The sequence below is a fragment of the Sparus aurata genome, chromosome 7, assembly GCF_900880675.1.
Source record: "Sparus aurata chromosome 7, fSpaAur1.1, whole genome shotgun sequence".
Lineage (NCBI taxonomy): Eukaryota > Metazoa > Chordata > Actinopteri > Spariformes > Sparidae > Sparus > Sparus aurata.
The window spans coordinates 15,385,671-15,402,278 of record NC_044193.1 but is presented as its reverse complement, the minus strand read 5'-3'; the positions used below and the strand labels follow the sequence as shown (position 1 = coordinate 15,402,278).

General features: G+C 41.1%; 1 protein-coding gene across 4 annotated transcripts in view; it reads right to left on the bottom strand.

The window, feature by feature from the left end:
• cacna2d3a (calcium channel, voltage-dependent, alpha 2/delta subunit 3a) overlaps window positions 1–16,608 on the bottom strand; it is a 129,379-nt gene that overhangs the window by 46,068 nt on the left and 66,703 nt on the right. For 3 of the 4 annotated variants that reach the window (XM_030423179.1, XM_030423182.1, XM_030423181.1), the window contains 5 exons: window positions 13,193–13,282; window positions 12,498–12,611; window positions 5,517–5,595; window positions 2,071–2,204; window positions 247–264 (listed from right to left, as the gene is read on the bottom strand). In XM_030423179.1, coding sequence (XP_030279039.1) covers window positions 247–264; window positions 2,071–2,204; window positions 5,517–5,595; window positions 12,498–12,611; window positions 13,193–13,282 — 435 coding nt within the window. The remainder of the gene's footprint in view (window positions 1–246; window positions 265–2,070; window positions 2,205–5,516; window positions 5,596–12,497; window positions 12,612–13,192; window positions 13,283–16,608) is intronic. The other variant, XM_030423180.1, reaches the window with a different exon arrangement.

The following is a 16,608-nucleotide window of genomic DNA, read 5'->3' as shown; positions in this document are numbered from 1 at the left end:
CGTGCAGAAGAGAGCGATCAACTGAACCTATGACAACCACAATGCATGGCTGGAATCGGGTGGTTGAGGAGCGACACACGACACTGACACAAAAGAAAATGCCATGGGTCAGTATGGTGGTTAGTTCACCCAGACTATGTCGTCATATCGCGTAGACCAGAGACCACAACTCACATGCACATGAAATGCACTCAACACAGCACAATACAGCGATGACCTCACACCAGATTTTTATTTTTTTTTTACCTTTTGAGCTTGGGGGAGCTGAGGAGAACAGATTAAGGAGGAGGGGAGGAGAGAAAGGGTCAATACGTTTGCGGATATGTGTGAGAAAGCCTTTCGGTGCAGTTTCCACTGAATGGAGTGCCAGCACCAGTAGGCGCATAAAAATCCACTGACATTGACTTTGACTTTAAAACAGCGACTGTGTCAAGAGAGGAGAGCTTTATGGCTGGGAGGGTCACAGCAGAGGAAACAACACTTAAGCTGTTACTGTTGAGTCAGTCTTGGGTGGATGTACTTTAACTGTGATAAATGGACGGGGGACAATGAGGGCAAAGAGAACGAAATAAGCAGAGGAAAACAAAATAAAAAGGTAAAATGAGGGATATGACAAAGATCTCAGAGAGAAAAATTCCATTTCCTGCATGTATTGCCTTTGTCTCCTTACATTTTTTAAGCTCTCTCTCATATTCTCCATTCAGAAACAATGGAGGTAAAATGGCTGTTTACTCTTTACAGCCAAACACATTAATTTTAACAATAGAGAAGTATGTATGAATACGATAGTATATTGTGTTTGTATTAGGGACAGCAGAGGATCCTATTCTGGTGTTTTAGCTGTGATACTGTCTGCACCAGAGAGAACTATAAAGCATGTACAGGGGGATTTAGCTATGCATGTGATTATCTGAGTGTGCTAAGCCCCTGTTCACTGCCATTTCATAATACGTGTCTGGCCAGGCTATGAGGTTGAGAGATCAGAAACTAACTCACCACTGTGCCCCAGTATGTTCTACTCACGCTACACAACTCCCAAACACACACAGGAGGCACATTGACTTAATGGTTCCATCTGCTGCTCACACACACTTTCACACATCCAGTGACATACAAAGGCAAAACACATTTCTTTGCGATCATTCTCATTCGGGTTATTTAATTAATTAGTCCCAAAAATGTAAATGTACTTGAAGGATCAAAGTGTATTATTGGTTTACAATTATTAATTATTATTGATTAAAAAGGACAGTTTACCCCAATATCAAAATGCATATTTTTACCTCTTACCTCTAGTGCAGTTTATCCATCTCGATTGTCTGATTAGGGAGATTGTTTGGATATTGGCCATATCTGCCTTCTCTCAGTTATAATGAATTATGGCATCTGGCTTGTGTTTTGCATCAAAGGCCAAAAAATACATTTTTAAAAATTCACAAGCAATGTCTCTTCGACGAAACCATAATCCACAGACAGTTTTATAACGGAGCTATTTTTATTCTATCTAAGTAGACCCACCGACCACCAGGCCTGCATCTGCTCATGGATGACAGGCTAACTAACTAAGCTAACCAAACTAAGTGTTACAGCTCAGCCCAAAGGGAGGCCATTAATGTTCATATCTCATGCTGTCACAAGCAGGAGCCTCTCATCCATGAGTACATGTACATTTCCTTCTGCAGGTGATGCAGATTGAGGGTGTGGTTCCGTAGGAAGAAAACCGTTCCTACATGAAACTGCACCCAACAAGGTCTGTGGTTTATCTTGAGTGACTGGGTTGTGACTTCTGGAAAGAGCAGTTTCAGTTGAGTTTTTCTAACATTTTTTGAGGGCAGACATCTCCATGACAACTCTGAAACAATCAAGATGGATAAATAGCACCACAGGTAAGAGAAAAATATGCATTTTTGCTTTTAGGGTGGACTGTCCCTTTAAGTTGAAATCTTTGAATTGATCACAGATTATTCTGGACCCATACAACCAGCACAACCCAGCTGACTTGTGTGTGTTAAGCGAGTACAGTGGGAACTGGAGTCCAGTGCTATGTGAAAGATGTCATAGGCAACTCACAGTGTTATCAATGTAGGCCTCTGTCCACACCGTGTCGTGCTCCTGGTCGATCACCTTGGGGCGACTCAGCACGTGTAGATACTCCATCACATTCTCCTGCACATCTGCCAATGTGGAAATCTGAGTGAAGTAGCCTGTTGGGCAGAGAAAGAAAGAGATAAAAGATGATGAATCACTTAACTATGATGCTGGTAAACAATGGAGAGTGAACAGGTTCAGTCTCGTCACTCAATATGCTGCCCAGAAACAGAGATCAGAAATACAGTGTGTGTCTCAGAAACAGTTGCACATTGCAGCAAATGTCAAATCTAGTATAGGCTTGGCTATATGAGCTGTTCCAAGCCATCGCTCCCATTTTATTTACCCTGGTACCAAAGCAGAAATTACATCTGGAATACAGTACAACACAGTATGGTAGGTGCCAGATATTTGCATGATGAAGCAGATGGAAAACTCGACACATGTGTGAGGAATAGCTGAAGAACTCCCTGCAGTGATATAAAAGTGAGAGCAAACCAGAATGGGTTTGTGAATGGATAAGTGGTATGTAAATGCAACAACAACAACAAAAACACAAAATAACATCTCAGTTAAACCAAATGCAATGCCATTTCCTACGATAGTAATGCAGCCATTATGATGCTAATGTGCATGTGCAGGAGGGAATATACTGTTATCTCAGCAGGGGGTGGACAGAAAGAGGGAAAAGAAGGAGGAGAAGAGGGAATCGGGACAAGTGGAAGACAGAGGGAGAGAGAGGACAAGAAGCGACACAGAGATAAGGGGAGAAGTGGGGGACCACCACATTTCCAGCCATCCGTAAAAACAGCAGAGTGCCTTCATCACCGTGAGGCAGTCAAGGAGAAAATCATAGCTGGAGGAAACAGATTTTTGGGGTCATTGTTCCCGGCAATGACCTTTACTCCACAGGGAGAAGAGTTAGTGTCTAGACACATATCTATGAGGGGATGCTGAGTATCCTGTCCAATAACTACAGTAAGGATAAATCATTGATACTCTAATCTTAAATCTGCAACCACAAAAAAAAAAAAATATATAATAATCTCACACCAACACTGGAGACATTAAAATCAAATGAGTACTGCAATCACTATGGCAACAAGAATGCACTTGCCCCTGAACTTGACCTGGAAGTGAACCTTGACAGATTTCTCCTTTTCATCCTCAGAGTCATTCAGGTCCAGCTATTATTCCAGCAGACAGTACAATGACAACACACACATGCAGACCAACGTCACACACAAAGCGAGCCGCCTCAGTCTAACTGCATCGTTCATCACAGCAGTGAGTGAAGAATGAATGCTCCCTCCGGAAGGCTGAGGGCGTCCTTCGGGCTGAGCCACCGGGGCCAGTGAGATGAGCCGCGTGGGGGAAAAAAAATGAATGCTCCCTGCTTTCAGTGACATGTTGCAAGTGTCGTACATACAGGGCAGGACAGCCTCAACATGGTCTGGTCAGGATGGGGGCATTAATTTATGTAAAAAGGACCTTGGTTTTGGTGATATGTGAACAAAAATACACAACAAGGTGTCAAAGTACATGAAAATAATGGACGAGGTGGAGGCGAAAAACCCATAAGTAATTGCTGAACGTCACATTCCAAAGATCCAAAGACATTAAAGAGAACTTCACACAGATTTTTTTTGTGATCAACTTTTAATCAAAGTATTTGTCCGATAAAAAGCATTGTACACAAGGTACCATATACTATGATTCTTGCACACTATTTACTGTACATAACACTACTAAATAAAAATAGAGAAAAAGGAAAATCAATCACACACACAGGAAAATAAATAGATAATGTGTGCGTAGGCCTTCTTAGATTCTATTTGAGTGACAACTAATTTGTGTGCAACAAGTGTGGGTTCGAAGAAAACCAATGAGGATATCCCAAGCCTCTACAGTGGATTCCTGATCCATATAAATCACAGCTAACGGCCTCTCTGAGAGTGATATCTGTAGAATGATTGAACTGTTTTTTCTATTAATGGAGGCTGAGGGGAGAACCATTTGTGTATAACAGTCTCATGTGGCAACTGGACCTGCAAATATCCTCTGATCTCTTTCTAAGGGTTAACCTGGTGCTATCATTTAAGGCAAAGTCATCATTGAATTAAAAAAAGCTGGGCTGCTAAGAAATTTAGGAGCTCCAGAATACTTTCACGACACTTTCGACCAAAGATTAGATCTAGAGGGGCCGACCCAGAAAACAAGAGGTTTGGTACCTACAGGTCGCCAGAATATTCCAGCGTAGCTTTTTTCAATAGTGCAGCCCTAAACTAAAGTGAGCTCAATGCATGGTTGATAAAACAACAAAAGGACCGGAGTGGACCTAAGTGAGCCACAAATCGAGTGAGCAACACTGCAGGGAACTGGTGGAGCAATGGTGGAAAGTTAGTCGAGCTCATCCAGCTTCGGTTGATTGGCAAAATGTGTGGCCTGTTAGTAGCTGGTACAGCCATAAGAGTTAATGATAATTAAATCCCATAGACCTACAATTATTTTAATTACTTTTATCATTAATCCATGTGTTGTGACACTTCACAATTTTCTATGAACCACTCAAAGGCAATAAGGGGAGATTTTGACATAACAGCCTCTGGTGACATTGCACACATGGTACTTTTTTTCACGTGTGAAACTACTTAAAAAGCAGCAAAGAAATACAACCACATTTTCTGGAGAACATTGTTCTGCACAGCTCCTGCAGGCTGGAGAGGATGTCGCCGTCACAAGCCTGAATCATCATGTGGCATACAAACACACAGGCACTTAAGTAGCACAACACGAGCGCACACACGAAGGTCTCATCATCAGCACTAACACCCTCAAACTGACTGGAGTTTTCTGATATCACTTCGAAGTAACTGTGGATGCCCTTGTTCTCTTATCTGTACACACATACACACACAGCTAAAAACACATGCACACCCCTTCTGTGACCTGTGGCTCGCCTGTCTTATCTATGGCTGCCTGAGGAAATGGAGCCAGACTGTCTCTGTCACCCACCTCCAGGCTAAATATAGAACCTGAAGGAAAGTGCTCTACGCACTGAGACAACCATGACCACACACAAAGCAGTTGGAGAGTGGTGTATCGTCAAGATAGTTTGGACTTTAGGCTTAGAGGAAGATGTAATGTGACATATCGGGTCTGTGCAACTGGCACCAGATGCCTGCTGTCAAAAACACGTGCTAATACTGATGAGCACTGACAAACGCATGTCTATGCAACTGCATGCATTGCACACACACAGACACATCCACATCCACATCCACAAACACCCCCAAACAAATCCTGAGCTCCATAATGTATTCATTTTTTGCCCAGCTGACAGCAGTGTGCAGCAACTTTCTTCTGCAAAAAGAGATTAGAAGGAGGAAAAAAACCCAGCAGTCTATGCATGTGTTGTAAGATCCCACCTTTGTTAGCACATGCCATCCATTTCAGATTATCTGCGAAGGCTGACTCTCGACCAATCAGGTAAGGGAATATGCGGACCTGCAGAGAGAGAGAGCAGATAGCTTCTGTCAGTCATTTTAATCGCATTTTGATAGGGCCCACCACACCACCAAACAGAAGATAACACTGCCAAAGGCAGGCAGAAGTCTCATTCTTTATCTGCCAGTGATTAGCAGACCTTTTCTCCTCGTTTAATAAAGTCAATTATGGACTCATGAAAGCCTGAAATTTGTCTTTTAGATCTTATTTAAAGTTTAAATAACTCAGATCAATATTATCAACTCAAAAAACGAGACAATTAAGGATTAACAGATAGAGGTTTCAAAATAAGATGTCGATGTAAACAGTGTCAAGAATCTGCAATTAGAATGAGCACAAATCTGTGAAGTAAATATTGGGAGTTTGAAAATGCCAAACACAAGCTTCATGTGCTCAATCCACAAAATCTTCTAAACTCACTGCTGCCAAACCCATTTTTGCCCGCCAGTGCTCAGTTGGCTCTAGCAGCAGGTGTAGTTGGCAGGTGTGTGTGTGTATGTATGTGTGTGTGTGTGAAGAGCAGGTTGCTGGATTGGACCAGATGCAAGCCTCTGGGGGCACAGCTGCCATAGCTCCCATGCCTGCATTTTTCACTGCCTCCCTTCACCCTGACAGCATGTGTCTGTTCGTATTTGTGTTTGTGTGTATGTATACAGACATGTGTGTATGTGGGTACATACCCACACACACACGTGTCTTTATCTGATTTTGGATGATTGGCTCTCAATAGAAGGGTCTGAAAATTGCAAAAATATAATTTATATGTGAATACCATTTCTTTTTTTGATGAATACTTCTGTATCAAATTATATTTATTTCATTGTTACTGCAGTGTGTGATAGATGAACTCCTTATAAATCATAGCGATTGTAACAGTTTCTGCTGACAGAGATATAAACTACAGACAGTTAATTCTAGGCTCTCATTTTCTAGTATGGATATTTCTGCTCTATTGTCAGCTGTAATGAGTTTCACTGTGAATAAGTGCAGTTGTCAGGCTGTCATTTTTAAGCCGCCCTCATTATCTTCTAGACCGTAATCATCCTCTATTCATACAAACCTCAGCCATTTGAATAACACTGCCAAAATGACAGGAAAACACAACACAGTCAATATGATAAAAAGTGCCCCATGTAGGGCTACGGGTGAGAGGTGTCACAGCGGGGTTTTCTATTTATGTTTTATCCTTCACTCGTTACCAAGATGGAGGTTAAACTATAGCGGACTGGTTATTAAATATGGAAGAGGTTTACAGTTGAGTTAAGTTCAGTGGAGATAAAAAAAAAAAAATAGTATGGGTGGGAGCCACAGCATGCAACCTTCAACCTACTTGACTGCACAAATGTTACATAGGCAGGAGTGAAAATACATGTGCATCTAAGAATACAAATGCGTAGACATGCACGAGTATCTGTATGTATTCACGCACACTCAGATGCACAGGAAGAAATACGAGAGAAAACACATGTACAAGTTTCAGGCTGACTCACACACTGTACAGTCGTTTAAAACACCTTTTTAGTATACACATATGCAGAAATGTTTGTTTGTCATGCTCCTTCATTATGTATTCAGCACTCGACTCAATAATTCATTAAAGTTATTCTCCAGTGTAAACAGACATACAAATGTTTAAAGCGTCTCGGTGAGGCTACACATGTTTGAACGTCCGGGAAACATAGGGACAATTCCCACTGTTACAAAATAAAAGAGGGCTAATTGTTCTGATGTTAATGGTCTCGCAATATGTAGCATAAACTAGGGCCAGACAGGTCTACTGTTGGTTATAAAACCCCAGCTGGTTTAAAATCTAGGTCAGCTTGAATTCATTTTAATTGTGTCTACCGCGGTGGTACACAAGGCACTCAAGCTTTTAAACATTAGAAAATCAGTAGGCCCTGATAACCCTGTGACGCACTCGCTGAAGCTAGCAGTTTATTTTTTTTCTCCTTCACCAACACATCTTATTAATCTATCTTTTCTCTTTTAATGAAATTCCTTATCTCAAAGTCTGCCTTTCTTCTGCTATTACTCAAAGCAGGTGAACCACCACTTTCAAATAAATACAGGCCCAACTCGGGATTCAGGAATTGCTGATAATTACTTTTATACATTTTTACTCTAATAATATTTTATCCGAACAACTATCTGGTGTTTTTGAGATTGGTTTTAGGAGAGCGGGTGGAGGTGTATTTAAGAAATACACAGTGCCTTTTTGTGAGAGGACGAGCTCTGAGCAGGCTGGAGTCTTTCCAGAGGACATGGTTTCTGATCATAGTGGTGGATTCCCAAGTTGCACTGTCTCTCACAGATACAGCTCAGGGAGTACCTCTCACATATCAGGTTGGGACACAAGGCCACATGGAGACCGTCACTCTGTCTACGCGGGCTCATGGTATCACCAGTCTAGGCTGTTCTTCTGGCTGACTGCACGACTGTGCCTCTCGTTTGGAGTCTGCCAGGCAATGATGGTTAGCCTTTAACTATTGGGACAACAGAAACAATGATGGCAAAGGACGGGCACTGGGGCCTCATGATGCACTGCCAAATGGTGGCAACAGATAAGTTATGGGCAGTGCACAAAGGAAGGTGCACAGTCAGGCATGGGCAAGGTTGTGTGTAGCCCAGCATATCCAGCTGAGAGAGTTACATATAGTCAGTGATTTTTCATACCTTTACCTTCAAGGTCAGCCCATGCCGATAAGGACAGGCAACATGCAGCATCTGTTTTTGTTTAGCTTCCCCTTCCCTCTGCAACATGGCCCACATTTGACGCTACGCGCCACAAGCCACTACAATCAGTTCTGGTCTGTGCAGGGATTTTGGCATTATGGCCACTGACACAACTGCAAATCATGTGAATGCTCTGGCTCAAAAATCACAAAGAAATCCCTCTATTTAGACTAGATCCATATGAACAGACTAATGTCTATGACATTTCAATACAGGCATAAAGATACTAATGTGTAATAGCTAAAGAACTTTTTTCAGTGTGCCCACTGATCAACTTAAATTGGCATGAATCTGTGCCATCTTGCAACACCATATCCAGGTCTCATAATACATTGATGGCACAACCCAGATTTTTGTCCCCGAGTGTGGTGCATGTGCCAAACACAGACAATCTGTCAGAAGCTCAGGTGTCTGTGGAGAGCCAAGCAGGCTACACTCTCAAGCCTTGATTCCACTGGGCCCATCTCTGTGACACCACCAGGAGCGCCTCAGAAGTGGAGGGCTCTATCTGGGTCATAATCTTTTCTTTTTTTTTTGGGGGGGGGGGGGGGGGGGATCTTCCATGAGAAGGTAGGCTATGCAATTAATGATGATGTATTAAAGTAAAACTGGATCCTGAGTCTGCAAGGGGTGTTTTAATTCGAAAATTAACCAGATGCTCTCTGCCGTTCCTGTCTGACTTCCTGCTTCAGTCATAAATAGACTGCGTGCACATGATCTACGGAGCAGAGTCGAGTCCACTTCAGGGACGCTTCTGAAACACACCATGTTGGACCTGGTGGAGCCACAAGCACTGTTTAGAACGGCCACTATCATCCCTGGCTGGAGCACGATGCAAACGGGCCCAGAGGACTCTGGGGTTCAGGTGGCAAAAATCATTTTTGGCACCACTACAGACAGAAAGTGGTCGACCTTTCTCAGTCAAGGGCGACAACCACTGCTTTTCTAATCAATGTCATATGTTTTTCTGTTCTCTTTCCCTATTGTAGTATTTGGTACTTTAAAAGGTGCTGAAATTCCCAATTCACCGCCATTAATTATTCCCCATTTTGTTTTAGCAATTAACTCTTGCTGGGTTTGACTGTATTTGGCTCTGAACTTCCACTTTAGGCAAAGGTAGATGCATAGCACAAGCTATTACATTAAAACAGCATTTGGTCGCGCACATGTGACCAAGCACCAGGTGCTCTTTGATTAATTATTCTCTGGTTGTTTGTAGCAGTTGGTTGCACCGTGCTTAATTGCTCTGTATTGTTCTGTATAACAAAACAACAACCTGAAATAAAATGTGAGACCAAGTGAGTGACCTGGAAATAAAGCTTTTTAACTGCCGTGGAAACAAAAAGAACAAATCCACTGTAATGAAAATGACAACAGAACACAAATCCTATGATAACTGAGCAGCTACAATTGGAGCAGACAAACTCACAACTATATATATAAAATAAAGATGACAGTACTGAATTATAAAGAAAGCATGCAATGCTCCTTTGGTCATGCATGTGCCCAAACATCTGTCAAATGTGTCAACATTGTCACGTGTCAACATTTTTGTTGGTCACACTGGTGCGGCGGAAATTTAGTAATGTATTTCTTAAATTTCTTTAGGTTATTTTAATTTCGTGTTGCATGTGCTGTGATGTGATTAAAGAAAAACATGTATTTTCATCTTTATTCCTATTTATAATCATTAAGATATTGTATTAAGAAATTAAATTAAAATTGATTATTGTTTGCACCTAAATTATGTGCTGGTGCACCTAAATAAAAACACAGGAGTGGAACCAGTATGAAAAGTTACTGTTGAGTCTGGGAGTGGGTGTGATGATGTGTGATACTATAATCTCTTGTTTTAACTAAATTCCTGTGATTAATAATTTACATATGATTCCTTTTGAGGTAATGCTAATAAAATAAATACATAAAAATGTTCTATATCTACTAAAGGCAGTTATGTGTGTTCTGTATTACTCTGAAAGTATGGTTGAAAATAAAATAAAAACTCATTATGTGATGTATTGCAATGCTTTGTTTATGATCTTTTATCCAGAGCTGTTTGTAATAAATGCCATCTGTATGCAGATAGTCAGTGAGTTATTTGCATTCAGCTTTTCCAAAAGCATGCCTATATTCTCAGTGTGATGCTACACAGTGGTGAATCTGGAAGGAAGCCATTAAAAAACCAGCAGCAGTGGAGAGAGAGAGAGAGAGATACTGGAAAGAGTGACAGAGACCGAAGACTTCTATTATCAGCGGGGCTTCTTCTAAATGGAACTATCTAGCAGCCTTGTCCCCTCTCCGCTCACTGCTGTTCAGCCTTGAGGCAGGAGTGAGAAAGGGGGTGGGATGCAAACAGCGTCCACCAGACAGACACAACAACACGACAATACGAGTGCAGCATTTACAATCGCATAAAGGCACTCATATGCAGAGAGAAATTTATGCTCAAGCATATTCAAGATTATGATAGGCCAATGATGGATATAAAAAGATTGAAGTGTGTACTGTATACCCCTACAGTCACGCTGTCATGCCTTAATACTGCATGTGTTTACGGTATATGAATCCACCAATGCCTTTAGTACGGCACTTCTATCCTCGACCTTTTAAGAGTGAAGACCCTGCAGGCTTTCTTTTACAGAAGAAAATTACCTAAGAATAACCCTTTTTCTTCCTCCCCATCTCCTCTCTCCTCCCATTTCATTTCATGCCATGTCAGAAGAGCACCACAATTACCTTGCAGGACAGCAGAGAGACAGCTCAGTCCTCAGAGACAGGGCCATACTTAACTCTGTTCTAAAGCACCCTGAAAGGACCCCATACTGGGCTCGCTCAATACCTTCTGCTTGTCAAAAACTTTCTCTAACTACTCAGCCAAATACTAATAGTTGCTCTGAAATGTGACATCAACAAAAAAACTAAGTATCCACATGGGAAACACTGACACATTTTGTTTTTCGAGTGATCCTTTTTCTTCCACTCCTCTTGGTCAGATGAAGCACGAGGTGCAGGTTTTTCTCTGGAAACTTTCTGTTGTACTGTATGTCATTTTTAATCAATGGTCAAACTCTATGAAACATAATCCCTCCCACGTTTCCTATTAATTGATGGACTGACTATAATGTATCCCCTAGTATCCATTTTAAATGACAAAGATGACAAAATAGATCTACTTCCTATTTACATATTTTTGGACTGCCCTGCTCTCAATAACCACCTTAAAAGTCATTCATAGCCACAGGAGGGCATTAGTCCACTGCTCTCCACTGCTTATCCTCCACTGGAACACCAGGTTTTCAAAAGAGGCGTAATGGTAAATCAAGCTTGGCTGATCCATTATATTTCTCAAAGACAATTATAACTAATTCAATATATTCACATGTTTAAAAAAGGGATATTGCTCTTCTGACCACTTCAGCAACACACCTTCACCTGTAATTTTCTCCAGCACTGATACACAACAGAGTGTTGTATGTGTGCGTACTGCTATTCATCAGGCAATTTTTGGAAGGAACCAAAACCATAGGAAAAGGGGGCCTGCGACTTTTTGAACTATGATCTATGACATAATTACAGAAATAAGTCTGGCTCATACAAATCAGCATAACCGCTTATTATAAACAAAATAGTGATACAATGAAATAAAACTGGAATGGCACTCAGTTGAGTGCATACCTCCACGAAGGCCCAACAGCCTCCTTTAATTCTAATCGAATATAAAAAACAACATATATTCAATTTTGTTTAACCCAGATTTTTCTTTGGATCCGCAGCAACTTGTGCTCACTCATAGATACCAGCCAGCTTAATAGACCAGAATGTTTTTTATGACGATGAATGTAAACAAAAATGTCAAAAACTGGCATATCTCAACAGAAAGTGAGAAAAAAATTCATCATCAACGTTAAACGTTAATGGGGTAAATATGGGCCGAGACTCCTCCATCCAAGTTTTGTGGAAATCAGCTCAGTAGATTCCTGCTAATAAACCAACCAGCTATCCTTTTGAAGGACATAAATATAAACTCCTTGGTGGAGGTAATAACAGAAAATAAAAACAAAAATATAAGAGAATCAAGATGTCAAAAATGTGGTGGTACATTTGCCCCACCTGCTTGAATGGACACGGCACATCTGGTGATCTGTGCGCTTGTGTGTTTAATACACTACCTTTCTGTCTGGCCAGTTGTACTTGGCAAAGATGGCGTCATATGTGTCCACTGCCCCATCTGTCACCAACATAATGGCCTGGCTACACTCACTACCCCTCCCGGTCTCGTTGAACTAGAGTTAGAGAGAGAAAGAGGGACATTAATGCAGGTGAACAAAAAACTAAATGAAGCTTCCCTCAAATTCAAACAAACACTGAGAAACAGTACATCTAGTTTCTTCCAATAAGAGAATGTGACTTACATGACTTACCGTTCCATGTTGTAAGAGCTTACGAAATATCAAAATGCCTTTTACTATAAATACACACAAGCTGCAAGCTACCTTGAGAGTTCATTACAACCTAAGATTATAGAGAGGAGTCATTTTGCAGAATGGAGACACTTGTCACTCTAGTGTATACTTAGGTACATGTTATTAAATTATAAGCCTTACAAAGGGAAGGTAAGTGTGTGTGTGTGTGTTTGTGTGTGTGTTTGTGAGCCTGTGTGTTTGATTAATCACTTGTTCATAATGAGCAAATGTAGAACCAGTAACCTGACTCATCAAGTGCCGTGTTTACTTGGTTTCTGCATGATTTTGTTGATTTAGCTATTAATTACAGCTCGCCAATTAATTTTGCGCATGAATCTGTGTGTACGTGCGTGTGCATGTGAGCGTGTCTGTGTTTGATCGTGCGTGAGTGTATTACTTACGTCACTGAGAAGATTGAAGGCCTCAGTCAGAGCTATGTCTAACATACCAATGCCTTGAGCAAACAGTTTGTCGAGGTGCTCCCTGAAATGCTGGAAAAAAGAAAGTTTGGGAAGGAAACATTACGATCAAGGTGACAAGATGCCAAAAACACGGAGGGAGACAGAAAAAGAGGTCATTAGTAATTCTAAGGGGGAAAAGGGGGACAAAGGCAGGAGATAGTGACAGTAAAAAAGATAAAATTTAAAGATACGATTTAATTTACTCATCGTATCTCGCTGAACTTGATTTACCATCATTTGTGTGTGAACAGAATTAGCTCTAACGGTCTAATGGGCTCTTCAACTCAGCCCTGAGCCTGTTTTTGAGGCAAACTGCCACATTATCTTGGAGTGAAATGTCACACACTGACTATAAGTTCAAATGACCTGTTTCGCTTGCGTATGCAAGCGTGTGCATCTGTTCACACTGTAGATTTGATCATGCCAGAAAGGGTAGATTATCTACATTGCAGTTAATGATGATTTTTAATGTTGTCAGCAACCCAACAGGTCTCATGTGCATGTCTCGTTATTTGTAGCAGCCCATCGGCGAGATGCACTCATGTACACACACACACACAGATGGACACATCCTCTTATCCAGTTTAATCTATTTATAGCTATTTAGATTCAGTTGTTGGCATTTCTAAACATTTCCTGTTGCATCTCTCTGTTAAAACCATTTCCGCCACCATTATATTAGCACTGGCAACAGAGGCATTACAAGCCATGTCTCTCACTTTTTATGGTGTGGGAACACCCTAACCTATACCACCATCTACATCATCATCTCCCCAGCGTCTTTTTATCTACCCCTTTCCATTAACTCTCTCAATGCTCATCTCTCTTAGTCTTCTGCGCCTTACTGATGGGAGAAGAAAAGTCTCTCAACGCGCAGTAGGGAGCCCAAGCAGCGTGAGGCCATATCAGAGCTTGCCTTGGGAACAAATGCAAACGCACACCACACCCACATGCACACATAGGCATAAGCACAAAAAATTTGTGCCAAAACATCCTCCAGCGTCCCTAACAACACCCCCATATGGCAAAAAGACACAACCTTTCGTTTGATGTGGATAAAAAGGTTAATCGGTTCCAAGAAAAGGCTGTACCCTGGAGCGCAGCAAACTTCACACGCTGCATGCGAATATGTGTGTGTGTGATTGTGAGTTAAGATCGAAGTGATTTGTTTCAGCACAGCAGGTTAGGTTCAATCCCTGGTGCAGCAGTGTACTTCAGTGGCATATTCAAAAAGTGTACGTGCACACTTTGAGCTTCGTCACAAGGCCTATGAAATGTACGTTGGAGTTCAAATCCTTTAATGCTTCAGAAACGTTTTATGCTCGAGAATAATCACAGTGGTCATCATAATGAGGCCTGACCATAGGGAAAAAATTATCTTAAATTGCAGCTTGTTGAAGCCTGAGGTTTTGCATCTTACGGCAAATTAATTATCACATCATGGTGGCAGGTGCAATTCTGATAAGTCCATGAACAAGAGAGCTGAAAAAAGGGTTGGTTTTGACGAGTGAAAACAGTGAATCCAGTGTGGTTATGTGAGTATAAATAACCATCCAAAGTTCGATTGGCAGGGTTAGGGTTAGTGTGTCAGTGCGTTTACATGCACAGCTTAGATTGATTGATTATCTTGGTTGAATACTGGCCTAGATATCCTTGATTTTGTTTGAGCTGCACTCACCTAAAACAAAATTCAAACAAAATAGCCAAGTGGGACACTAAAGCTCACTTGTTAGTTCAGTTGGTGTCAGTTCTGCGAGATAACTGGAGGAAACACCTTCAGCCACATTTCAGAGAACGGCTCAACAACTGTTATTCGGAGATAATGTTAAAAATCAGTGAGTGTTTTTCCTTTGAGGCTTTAGATTTTAGCCTGCAACTGTTGTGCATGTGAGTAATAATCATGCTGGGCGGATTTAACTTTCTCAAATGCCTGTTGACAAGCCTAATTAGTGAAATAACAACTCGTGGTAATATTGCCAGATGACTGTGTGTCCCATGGGAGCTTGACAACAGGTATTTATGACCCAGTTGAAGTTTGGGAACGAAAAAACAGATTTTGAAAACGTCTAAGTCTCCAGTTTGACAGTCACTTCTTGCCTTTAGCTGAAAGTAAAAGACATTAGCCTTATCTTCTTGCACAGACTGCCTTCCTCTCTTAGCTGCCTGACTTACACAACATTAAACTACCATCTGGAATTAAACACATAATGCTAATCCATATGCATAAGTGTACACTCACTTAGAAATAAACATAAATTAACTTTAACACCAACTGGCACATGAACAAACATGAACAGAGACAATATTCTACAGTACCTGCAAGTGGTGCATGGAAACTAGTCCATGCATTTGCTTGTAAACAGCTGTGTCTCAGCTGGGTTTAGTCTGGACTAGAGGTAATAAGAATTACTGAATTTAATTCCAGTTATAAATTGAACTTTTAAACGGGCTTAAGAATTTAGAAGGGATGGAATTTTGAGTGGGCACTCTAAAGTGGAGCCTAAAGGCAACAGAGAGGAGCACAGAGTAAGAGATAAAAAGGAGAATCATGCCATAGTTATTCCAAATATGTCTGGTGAGAAAAGTCCAATCAGTATACATACACGCAAACACAGTCAGACATGCAAACAACCATGGACCATTGTTCTCAAGCTCTGAGTCTGGCATTTTACCCGCTGTCATCTTCATTTTTTTGGAGTGACCAAAAGTGACCAAATCTGGATGAGAGTGTGGGGCTAAGTTATCAGCTAGGCTAGCAGTAGTATCAGTAGTTGTATTGTATTCCTCTCGGTAGTATACCTCAAAACCTTGACATTTGTATAAAATCAGTGGATTTCCCCTTTATAAGGACTCCAGTCACGCCAGTCAGTCCCCGGTCTGTCTCCTGCCATCTGGACATCGTTATCAGAGTGTCACCACTCGCACTAACTGGCACAGAGACAGTTTCTTTGCCAGCCTAACAGGTCACGCACACATCATCACTCACACACATGCATGCACAGTGTAGATTTGTGTAACACTTTGAATAAGTACCGGACATAATGGACAATAATAATGTTTCTCAGCCAATATCAATATTTCAGTGACAGTTTTTCATATAGTATACATCTCTTACTGTCTCCATCATATTTCCTACATTATACTTTATTGTACGGCTGATTTTCCTTTTTAAAATTAGGGCGCCTATGTACAATAAATGTGCAGATCCCTGTGGTTCCTATTGAGACATAAATAAAGAATACATCGTCAATGTCAAGTTACTTTCTACTGTTGTGAATGCATTCTTTTTGTATTTTCCTCTACTAGCCATGAATCAGAACCTCCATCATTAAAAAACATCAATGATTCCTAATTGA